Genomic DNA, 12,229 nt, shown 5'->3' with positions numbered 1-12,229 from the left:
GACCATCAAAGCAAAACACAAACACTCCCTGCATTTCCAAAAACTGAATTTACAATTGGGAAAAATACACACATTTAACCAATCAATCCAATCAATTGTCTGGTAAACTGTAACCCAAAAGCTATATATTACTACTTCTAAAATTTACTTTTGTCTTAGTAAGATGTGACAATTAAGAGAAAGAGGACAATCTGTAAGAGGATTAATTACACTGATTAGCTGTAATTCTATCCATGCATTTGATAAAACAGTGTGCATCAAAGTGGTTTCTGGATTACAGTTAATACGAATGAACTGAAGTGGAAATTGCCACCTGCCTCTGAGCTGTAGACAACTATGAACTTCCAATATGAATTCATGGTACAAATACATGAGTTTTAGAGTCTTGAGATGTTTTCTAAAATTTCACAAGACCTTTCACATTCAGAGCAATTTTGTGGTTCAGATTTCAAAACCAGTCTCTTGAAAATTTAAATTCTTTCAGCATCAACAATTTATGGAAAGAAGTAAAAATAGACACCATGAAAGAACTTCAACACTTTCACTTAGGCAAAGCATGGGCTGGTTGGCCCAATCTAGCAAACAGCTTATGAACCAGGCCCAGAGAGCCCTCCAGCAAAAATGAGTGATGGGACAGAGTAGAATGGTTTTAGCAACCAAATGATTTTTACTGTTCTTCCTGACAGTCAACTCAAGCCACCCCAAGCCAACAAGAGAGTTCTCATAAAGGAGGAGGCTAGCATGGCTAGAGATGTCAGACAATACCTGCAGTACCACTGCCACTCTTCCACAGGGAAACAGTGTTAAAAGCCCTTGGCACAGACACACGCCCACAAGCCTGTGCGTTTGGCTCCTTGTTCATTTGCCTTGAGAAAAGTAACAAATTGGTGGAAAGTCAAAGTCTACCTGGACTACACGCAGTTATAACAACAACTCCTCAATGTCACCAAATCCTCACTCTATCCCTGGGAGTAGCGCCAGAGCTGCTGATGCCAAAGAAAACACAGGAACTAAGCAAACAGAGAGAGGCAAAATGGCTGCTCAAGCTAGCAAACATGACGAGAGCCAGGGAAAGGTGACTTACACAGCCAACTGGATAGCGACGCTTTGAAATGCTCAAAACCCAACAGCCTGAGAAAAGCACAGCCAGGTATGCCCAACCTGGATACTCAGTGCATTGACAGAACCTCTTTCACTGCTCAAGGATCATGATAGTCACTACATACCTACATCTTCACTAACTACACAGGACTTCAGAGCACTTGGTATTAACAAAGTAGATCTAACAAAACAATTTCAATACCCTTATAGATGTACTACAAGCAGGAAGTATGGAGCATATGGAGTAATAAATGCCTGCATATAAAAGAAATGTTAAATCATACAACAAACTTGGTCTTAATATCAAAAAAAGGAAACGTTAATTCTGTGGGGAGGAAGTTATATTACACGGCAAACTCAACCATATATTAAGAGTTCTGCACTAATTAACAATGTTTAATGTAATCCCACTCCAAACTCTCCCAAAAGAAGGTCCATGAAAGGAAACAAGATGCTTACAAAAACTAAACATACGCCTCTACATGTCTTTAAAAACGTATTTCATTACCACCATATCATGCTTTGATCTGCACAACAGTACTGCACTGAATATTTTCGTCACAGTTTTTCAATATGATTAAACAAGTGGTTCTAAATCTATTTTCATTGCTCTGAATGCAGGCTTAGTCATATACAGCTTAGAAAAAAATGGTCAACTAGTGTTAAGAATTTCAGTTGAAAAGACAAGCACAGGAACCCAATGAATTTCCATCTTGCACAGTGTTAATAAATAGATATATACATACTTTGCTGCTGCTTCCTTTTCACCATTTCTGTCACTTCCTTTGTTCTTGATGTGTTTACTGTCCACGTCCGATTCGCTGCTACTGGAGTCCCCTTTGGTTTTCCTTTTTGTCTTCTTATAGTGGTGATGCTTTTTCTTTTTTTTTTTCCTTTTCTTACTTCCCTCTTTCAGACTCTCATCTGTATCACTTTCTCCTGACAACTCAGATCTTGAAGAAGTCCTGCTGGGGAAAAAAGTATATACATCTATATATACACCTTTATATCCAAGTAGTAAAACTGTTAAGAAATAGCACCATAAGAAAGTTCAGAATCTTTTACCCCCTACCTTTACAATCCCTGTATTTTTTGGAGAAAGTAGCAGTAACACATACAATGAAAGTGATATAAATCTGTATTAAATAACAATTATATTTTTCAGCTGTTGGAATTACTGACAACCAGTCTTAACATTTTAATTGTCAAGGCATTTTGATGTGTGATCTGTATAAACATCCACCTGTTAACACTGCCAAATTAAAGAAGATGTCTGAGCAGATAAAATTTCCTAACTTCACTAAACAACTTAGGTCAAGCTAAAAGACTGAGAAATCTTTCAGGGTGACCTGTTTCTTTAGGACTTATCTAAGAAATACCAAACCCACACTTTTAAAATCACTTCCAGGTTAGAAATCCAAATCTGACCAATCAAGGTACAATTTTTTATGATTACTGAACTAATGTTATCATATAATATAATAACACTATATGCAACAGACAACTGACTGAAAGATCACAAAAAAGGACAGTTTTGGCAAAACACAGGTATACCACTATACATACCACATACACTCCCATACTTAATAATCAAATGAACAATGGAGGTCTTCTCTATCCCTTAATTAAAGCACAACCTCTTTTTAAACTTTTTTTCCCTGCAATCTTCCAATGAAAGAAAGGAGTGAGGAGTCTCAGTATTCCTAATATATCAATAAAAGAAACTGCACCATTTCAGAAGTAAGGCATCTCAAGTAACAGCCTTCACACAATTTTTTTAAAGGACACTAAGAAAAAAGCAGCCATAGAAGAACCATTAACAGGCCTTTAAAACAAACACACACACACTCCTGCAAACCAAAAAAAAACCAAAACAAATCCCCCTAAAACCACCAACTAGATTGGAGCAATTAGTTTTTATGGAACTGAGATAAAACTGATTAGTTTTTATTAAACCAAGTACCCTAGCAATAGGTAAAAAAAATTCCTCTGCACGTTATTTTTTGACAAAGTCTTTTTCAAAGATAAAATTAATATGGTGGGTTTATTATGTCATTCTATCTGAATGGTAACTTGCAAAATCCTTAGTTTTATGACATTAAAGTCCTGAGAAGATTTGAAGAAATATATGCAGAATATAGGACTGATAAACAGAACACTGACTGCATTTCAAACACACAATATATGTACAATATATGTAAATGCAAAAATACGTATACAAAAAGATGTATTCAGCTGTGCTTGGGATTATATTCTCTACCATGACCACCAACAATCATTGTAAACATGGGAGCTTGTATCAAATTAAAAGTGACTAAGGTTTTGAACCTGACAACTACAAGTTGATTCCATTTATTATTAAGTGCTAGTTACGGTGTAGATAAGCCAAGTATAACAACTAGTCTAGTGAATGTATTAAAACTAGTTCTTCAGCAAATGTGGTTGCTTAAAGATCATTTTTTTAAAAGAATATAATCAGCCACTTCAGTGATCAGCATGTTCTACAGCCACACAACTTGATACATGTAGTATTTCATCAGTTCATATCTTCAACTGTCTTTTAAAAAGTAAAAAACTCAATTCTGAAATGGCTGATTTCTCTGGTTTCCACAAAGAAATCACGAAGATGATGCTTAATCTTTACATTATTTCAAGGGTCACTTAGGACATTCAAAAGCTAATGAATAATCATGACTGCTCACTTCCCTTTCCATTCCAAAATAACAATGATTTAAATGCAGCTCTGAGAAAAAGAAAATTAGAATGTAATTGCGTAAGTACAATTTCTCATTATTTTAAGTTAAAGGACATGGAAGCATTATTCATACTTTTATACATGACTCAGTTCAGGCCTTTTTTAAATACTGAACAGTAGAATGAAAAGTGGCTTTTAGCTCCTGATTTTGTTCTCATATAACAGAAGATAAGCGGGACAAAAGAAAGAGGCTATTTTAAAATACACCAAAGTACAGTCTACCTTTTTAGTGGTGATTTTTCAGGAATGAGATTGGCAGCTTCTGTAGTGCGCTGGTGCAGTAATAGTGCATCTTCTGTAGAGAAGCTCGGGTTACTCAGCCAGTCTAATTCTGCAGGTAAAGAAAAGTGTGAGATCAATACAAATTGGCTTGCTACACTTTTTTTAAACTGGGGTTTAATATAGTCAGCAGACAGCTCAATTCACAGCAAATGTCACTAAGTCATGTGTGACAACTGAGCATATTGGAAAGCAGCTCATGAAATTTCCATTTAGTATATTTTATACACAGCTCTACACTTTAAAAAAATAATCTGTACAATATTAATTTTTATAATTTAAAAATTCAAGCTTTCCTTATTTATATACTGTATAAATTTGTTATTTATAATAAGATTGTCTACTGTATAATATATTTAATATCATATGTTACTTATCATATACATTACTTTTAATATACTATATACAATATAATATGGAAATATTTACATATTTAAAGAGTGAAATTAAAGAAACTACAGAAAAGCATAATTAAATGAAAGGTGCAGTTAATGAATGCAATACAACTTATATAGACTAACAAAAATGTACTTTACCCATAGTACAGGAAATATTCTTAACATGATCTTATTGATAGGAACATCCATCACTGACAAGAATACTCAAGTGTTTTATACAAGGTCAAACCAAGTCAATTCTCTAACCACTGAAATACCATTGGACTTTTCACTAGTGTGAATTTTATGCTAATCTTGATATATTAGTCAGCATTAAGCGTTCTGCATCTAGATCTCAGCCATTTCAGTCATCAGATAAGATCAGATACCGACAGGAAGCAGAGGGGGAATTTTTTGTCATAATTCTACAAGTATTACGAGTTCTAGAACAATTTTCATAGATGTCATTTCTAGAAATCTTTTAAGTATGTGAAATTTTCTAACACATTAAACAACAAAAGTTATTTCGCTTAAGTACAGAAGTTAACAGCAACCTCTCCAGTGCCAGACTACTGGAGGTAACAACAAAAGGAACAAATTTGGTCTCCCTGCTTCTTCTCTATGGTCTTTAAGATCACTTTTGTCTCAGTGTTCTTCCTGTCACAATCTTGTCTTTGTGCTCTTGACTACACTGACCTCTACTCCTTAAACAGCATGAACTCATTGTCTGCCAAAACTTATATCTCTCCTTCTCCTAAAGTATTTCTTTCAGAAATACCTCTTCATACCAAAATTCTTTCTTCTGTCTCATGTCCCTGAATTGTTGCGCACAAAAGGATTTAAAACAGAAAAGGCTGCAAAACAGTTTGTTAACCTGAGTTAAATTCATCAAGAAGTACATTCAGTAAAGCAAAGCTCCAGTTTGTGTTTCCCAAGAGACTGACTCTGTTACCAAAGGCCCCATGGGGAGGGTCACCTTCCCTGGCTCCTCTTGAACCTCCACTTCTGTGCACAGAACCTAAAATCCATGGCACTGTCAGGACCAAAACACACTTCCCATAAGCACCCCAACCAACAGGCTGCAGAACACCACCATGCACCATTTCCCAGCTCAGCAAAACATAGGATGGAGACTGAAAAATAAAAATTCAGCTGTATGATAAATATCCATACTATTGTGACTTTCTGCTTGCCAATTAGAATCACCAAACCTAAGGCAAACACACTACCACACTTTGTTGCAAATAAACATGACAACTTTTTTCCCCTTTCAGGAAAATACTTAAGATATGTGAATGTAAAATTAGAATAAAAATTGAAACCTCAAAACTGCAAACTTGCTTGCCTATTTAAAATATGATAAAAATCTATTATTTAATTTCAGTTAATCCACCCTGGCACAAACATCTTTACTTTTGATATGTCTGATTTTAAAACTGTACATCTACCACAAAGCATCCTTCCTAAACCATGGCAAGCTTAAAAGAGAAAGATTTATGCTGGATAATATCCAAGCAACATTTCACTTGTCTATCAAAATAATTATTCCCTCTGCTGGGGAACAAAGTATCATGCAACAATAACTTAATTTCATATTTCAATACTGTAAGAGATATATTAATAAGTAACCTAAAATCAGAATTACTTCTTAGAAGAATCATATTTAGCATTTTCCATGAAATATCAAAATGTTTCTCATGGACAAATCTGTAACCATTATATACTAAAACTACACAGGAGTTACATAAGTTCATACACCTGATAACTGCATAAGCAAATTAGAGGTATTATTCACTATGTATGTCATGCAGTATACTGGGGGCCACTTCATACATGAGATTTTTGAGATATATTTATTAAATGTCATATGGATTTGAAAAATTATCTTCCTTACATTAAATTATTTCTGCTAATTTTGGTAATGCAGACAAGGTGTACAGGAATACAGGAGCAAACTACAACCCTACAAGGTTTTTCCACTGGTCACACTCTGGTCTTTACTAAACACAGTCAAATTCAGAGCAAGTACAATGGTTGAGAGCACTCCAGATTTCGGTAAATGCCACTAATTTGTGCAAAAATTTTTTTTTTATTTATTTACAGAAATAAAAGACAAATTTAATTCTCTTAAAAAAAAATAAATCCATCTCTGTTTTGATTTCCATTCTACTACCAAGATGGACCTAACAAAGCAGAAAAATGTACTGGCTGGCAGAGTCTCTGGTGTAAAGCTGTATCACATAACCACACAAAACTGGAACTTAATAGCTAGATAGACCGCCTTAAAACTATTGTATCTGTTTCAAATATATACAAAACTTATCTAATTTGTCTGTGGTCAGATCTCTGATAACTTACTTTCAGGCACAAAAATATTCTCCATAGACTTTGAGTTTCTCTTCTTTTTAATAAAATGTAATATGTAATAAATAATTTACTAGTATTGTTTCTTGACAGAAATAAATTTATTGTAAGGTAGTTCTGTATTGAGGAAGAGAGAGATACTGAGGAAGTAGGCTGGTAGACAGATGCACAGCAATCATGCACGAGATCCATTTCCATATGAAATTTGCCTCAAATACAGCAAAACATTAACTATTAGAAACAAACTTCCAACATGTCATTTTCCCTTAATTTTACCTGAAAGAACCTGTTATTCCCTTACAAATGTGAAGTCATTCACCAACTGGGTGCAATATGATTACAACAGTTAGTACAAGCAGAATAAGGTTTGGGTTTTTTTATATTCTAAATTATTGTTTTAGGGCCTCCAAGGTTCTGTAGCTTGGTTCTACATGAGCCAATAAGATCAAACTGCATCTTTAAAGCACTGAAGAATCACACTGCAAGAACCAACCCCTGTAGCACAGCTGATGCACCTCTGTGGATACAGCAGGGAAATGTTCCAAATTCTCCAAGTACAGCACTTCCTGAACAATTTAATTGAATTGACCTAATACTTGGACAGAACTGAACAATTTTTTCCATTATAAAATATTCTAGTCCAAACAGCTTGTAAATAATCTCAAGTGAATCAATTAGCTGGATACAAGCATTTCAAACATCATAATGCATTCCAAACTCCAAAACGCTATCTCTTCAGTTCTTTGCTTTTTTTCTTGTGGAATGTCTAAACAGCTTATCATTTTTGCAGACTGGATTTATGTTCTTAAACATAAAGAATAAAAACATATAGAAGACCTATTTTGTGACAACATGTTCTATTCTACCACCCATGTTCATGAGTAGAACAGTAGCAGCAATTCAATGGCATGCTTTTTATGCCTTCTCAAGCAAAAAAAAAAAATAAAAAAAATTTACAGTGCATGTCTACAGACACCATTTTTAAGAGTTATGCAAAGCCTTTTGTTGCCTCTCAGGATCCTGAAAATCTGCTTTCAGCAAAAATCACTGCAGTGCCTGACCTACAGCATATTTCAGACTGCAAGTAATGGTGCACATAATGCCTACTAATGTGAGCAAGGTTAATTATTACCACTGGTCTCCTCATGGCTACTGATAAATCTGCAATTTAGCTTCTATCAGAAACTCATTAAGCTTGACAACATACTTGTAAGAAATCACATACAAAATCAGCATTCTGGAGGCTGCTGCAACTCAGCAATCAGGCAGGACAGGTAGTATAAGCAACACTTATGTTTCAGGTGGCACTTGTACTTTAGAAATGGTTTAGGAAGGTTTGTAAGAGCATGAGACAGAGGTGGTTGGCACAATGAAACATGGTCAACATACTCATATTATTACTTCAACTTTTACAATAAAGCTATGAAGCAGTCCTAAATGTCTGCTAAAGGTACCTCAGTTTTGCATAACATGTTAAAACCAATATACTCTGGGATTTCAGTATTATGATGGACTTTGGCTTCACATCAGCTCTGAGCAAAGAGAACCATCTATCAGACAGATACCAAAGTTGCCTGTCAAGTTCTCAAGTTCTCATAAGCTGAATATGTGAAATTTGATATATGCCACCATAAATGTGGTTCTGAGTTAATACTTAATTTTTATAACTTACACTAAAATGTCGTTGTCAACTGCAAAGTAAAATATTGACTAAAACATAAACCAAACAAATTTTTATCAACAATTCTTACACAAAAAAATTCCAGTATACCAAAATGTAACTCATAAACAATGCTAACAACTCAAATTTGGACTCAAAAGTCAGTCTTCCATCTTTTTCTGTATAATTTGATCTTCCAGACAGGTGGCCTGCAGTGACACAGACTACATGTAACAAACCTAAAGGCTAAATTCCATGTTTTAAAATATAAACAAGGTCTTATTACCAGAGAATTTTTCTGTACCTCTGCCTGGCATAGCAGCTCCTCTATTCCTAGAAGACGCAATTTGGGATCTTATTATGTCCACTACTCCCTACACTAAGTGTCATTACCAGAAAGGTTCCTAAATGTGGCTAGAAGACCCCTGTACTGGCAGACCGAGTATGAACAACTGTAATACCAGGAGGTGGTAATGCAGAACGGGTGAGAACAGGGTTTAGCCTGAACTGCTAAAAGCGTCACAAACTCATCATACAGACTGGACCAAATATACAAGAAATTTATCCTAATTAAAGAATGCTCTTCGTATTTCCCCTTGCTGTGGTGTCTAGAGAACAGGCAGATTTCAAGGGTGGTGGAAGCTGGCAAGCAAAAGGCTTAGTTCAAATCCTCTCCGAATAGAATTAATAAACCTAGTATCCACTTCACTGCTTGGCAATACACCAGAAAGGGTTCTTTACTTATTTAATAAAAGCGTAACTTGCTAGACAGCAAAGGTAACAATCAAAATGAGACACTCGTTATCATCTCAGTCGTGAGACTGTCGCAAAAAATGTCGCTTACAACTAATAGGCAAGGAACTCAGAAAACACTTTTTACGTTATCCAAAGATAGTGGCTAAAAAAAAAACAAAACCACAAACAAAAACAAAACAAAACAAAACAACAACAAAAAAACCAGCAAACCCAAACAAAACAACAACAAATCAAAAGCCCCTATGCCGCGCTCCGCAGCCTCCGGGGGCGATGGACACAGGCTGACGGGCCCAGGCCCGGCGGCAGCACCGCCTCCATAGCGGGGGCGGAGCGCGGGCCAGCACGGAGGCCGGAGCGGGCCCGGCGGCGTGCGCCGAGGGCCGCTGGTGGGCTGTTAGGGGAAAGAGGGTTCTCCCAGGACTTTACCTTTCCTGGAGCCCTCGGTGCTGCCGGCAGGGGGGTCCTCGGGCTGGACGGCCCCGGCAAAGGCCGGGAACAGCGCCATGTCTGGGCCGGCCGCCGCCACCGCCCACCCCGACTGCTCAGCACCAAGATGGCGCCGCGGCGCAGAGCGCGCTGGGACCTGTAGTTCTTCCGCCCGCCCCAAAATGGCGGTGGGATGGACATTAGGGTTGCTGCAGGCGTTCTGCCTTCTGTGGGCCTCCGGTGTCGTGCGCCCGCCGCCGCCGTCACTGTGGCATTGGAGGAGGGAACTGCTCGGGGAAGAGGAGAGATGGGGTTTCCAGAGTCAGCCGTTCCTTCCCCCCACTCTTGTCCCTCATGGAGTTCACTGGGATGGGACACCTCGGGACTGGAATGCTCTATTGTGTAAAGGATAATGCTCTAAGAGGCATGCATGCTTTCTGTTAGTGGCCACTGTGTACCTGGAGGCTCGTGTATCCGGATAACCTGGATCAACACCGACAGGGAGAGCAGAGGGGAGAAATAGCCTCCTGCCGCCTGACCTTAATCGGTCTCCTAACCGGGTGGTCACCCATGGTGTCTGAGAGCGCCCATGGGCCTGCTCTCCCCGAAGGAACTGGAAAAATAATTTTTTATGCTTTTACACTTTGCACCTTCTTGGGCAGGATGTTCCATTTTTAAATATGTATTGTCTGAAACAGTGTTTTCTTTTTGTCTCAAGCCCAGTTCCTGATTCTTGCATTGTGAGAAAAAATAAGCACCCTATTCACTTTTTCTGCAAAATGTTATACACTGTTGATATACTTCAGTATTCTCCTTTCTGGATTGAAAGGTTCACCTTTTTTCTTTGTATATTAAAGCTACTCCATGAGAGTCTCCTTGTTGAATTTCCCTAATTTTTCTAATTCCTACACTAATACTACTGCATGACCAGAATTTCATGTCATGATTAAACTATGTGTACAATGGGATTAGGGATTATATGGAATTATGATGATTGGTTTGCTTTGGGTTCCTTTTCCAATACCTTCTGATTATTCCTGAGCTGCAGTGTCTGTCAAGAACCCATTCCTGTGTAGCAAAATAGTTAAATACTGTTTATAGATATTATGATTTGCTTCCCTATAAACACCACTTTGCATTTACCAAACTGATTTTTTTTTCTCATTTTATAATTTATTTCTGGAATACTTCAGTGACCTTTTTCAGTCAGATTTCCAGTTGATTGCTGTGAATAGTTCTGCAACATTTACAGACTTTGTCAACACTACAATCACTGCTGTTTGCAGCCTTTCTGTAGATATTGGTGACTTCATCCTTTAGAAAACTATAAAACTATTTCTTAATCCTTGTTTCCTACCTTTAGTTTATTATTAGTCCATAAATGCTATTCATCAACAGTAGAGAAGAATATAAGTACAGAGAAGAGGATTCAGAACAAAATAGTGATCATGGACACTGGTAGTCTGGAAGTCATCAAATGAGCGGGGCCTGATTGCCAGCTTGGAAAGTTTGGCTTTAAAAGTATGCTCACATACTGGTGTGCAGCCAAGTTTTAGTTCAAATCTGTTAACTATGAAGTTTTGTAGTAGGACAATAGACTGTGGAAAATGTAGTATGTAACATACAGAAATATGTATCTACCTAGAACAGATACAGAAGATAGGAAAGAAATCTAAAAGAAGCACATTACTAAATTGTAACCAAATTCTGAAGAGAAAATTTAAAAAAAAATTACCTTGCCACATACAATTTTTAAACTTTTTCCTACAAAGAGAAAACCAATGTTATTATGCAACCTGAACAAGCAGTTATCTTTCTGTCTGTGTGGCATAATTTCACCAGGTAGTTTTAGAACTTGTGACCAATTTCAACCAAATTTAACAGAAGGTTACAGGTTATTACGTTACTGCAAATCAGATCAAAACAGGTGGCAATGCAGAGCAGGATTTTCAGTGGGAGCAAAACTGTGTGCATGCATATTGGGAGTCTGACCTACTGGGAAAGTTGAGTCATAACTCTCCTGTCCATGGAAATATTTGTTGTAATCTTATTTGGATAGTTACTGAAATCCGTAAACGTGTTTATTCTGTATACCTCAGCAATGGGAAAACTACCACCTATCTACAGAAAAATAATTATTTCCCTATTCTCTTACAAATGAGACCCTTTCAAAGCTATTGATGCTCTTGGTGCAAGATAAACTAAAAGGATTTAATAACAAAAGCATTCAGTTTATTTGCTGAATATCATGATTCACATTGTCTCTCAGCTGCTCACAATGATGGCAGCTAATGGCTTCTCAACAAAGAGAATACAGAAAAGGTGCTTTTTGAGACTAAAGCAAATGACCAAAGGGTTTCTAAGAATCCTCAGTACAGATTTATGCCCTGCATCCCTGAAAATTAGACACCCAATTATGGATAAAGAGAAGGATGAATTAACAATTATTGCTGCATACATGTTTACTGTGACATTAAGAAACCCCCCACCATATTTAACACTACCACATAA

At 36.9% G+C, this 12,229-nt stretch overlaps 1 protein-coding gene across 3 annotated transcripts in view; it reads right to left on the bottom strand.

Annotated features, from left to right (window-relative positions):
- NRDE2 (NRDE-2, necessary for RNA interference, domain containing) overlaps positions 1–10,024 on the bottom strand; it is a 31,926-nt gene extending 21,902 nt beyond the window's left edge. Inside the window, exons 1-3 of one of the 3 annotated variants that reach the window (XM_017813858.1) lie at positions 9,719–10,024; positions 4,079–4,187; positions 1,848–2,069 (exon numbers count right to left, since the gene is read on the bottom strand). In XM_017813858.1, coding sequence (XP_017669347.1) covers positions 1,848–2,069; positions 4,079–4,187; positions 9,719–9,797 — 410 coding nt within the window. In that variant the 5' untranslated portion in view covers positions 9,798–10,024. The remainder of the gene's footprint in view (positions 1–1,847; positions 2,070–4,078; positions 4,188–9,718) is intronic. The other 2 variants (XM_017813856.1, XM_017813857.1) reach the window with 2 other exon arrangements.
- Between the last annotated feature and the right edge of the window lie 2,205 nt (positions 10,025–12,229).

The sequence above is a fragment of the Lepidothrix coronata genome, unplaced genomic scaffold, assembly GCF_001604755.1.
Source record: "Lepidothrix coronata isolate B3197 unplaced genomic scaffold, Lepidothrix_coronata-1.0 Scaffold43, whole genome shotgun sequence".
Classification (NCBI taxonomy): Eukaryota; Metazoa; Chordata; class Aves; order Passeriformes; family Pipridae; genus Lepidothrix; species Lepidothrix coronata.
This window is presented reverse-complemented; position numbering and strand designations above follow the sequence as displayed.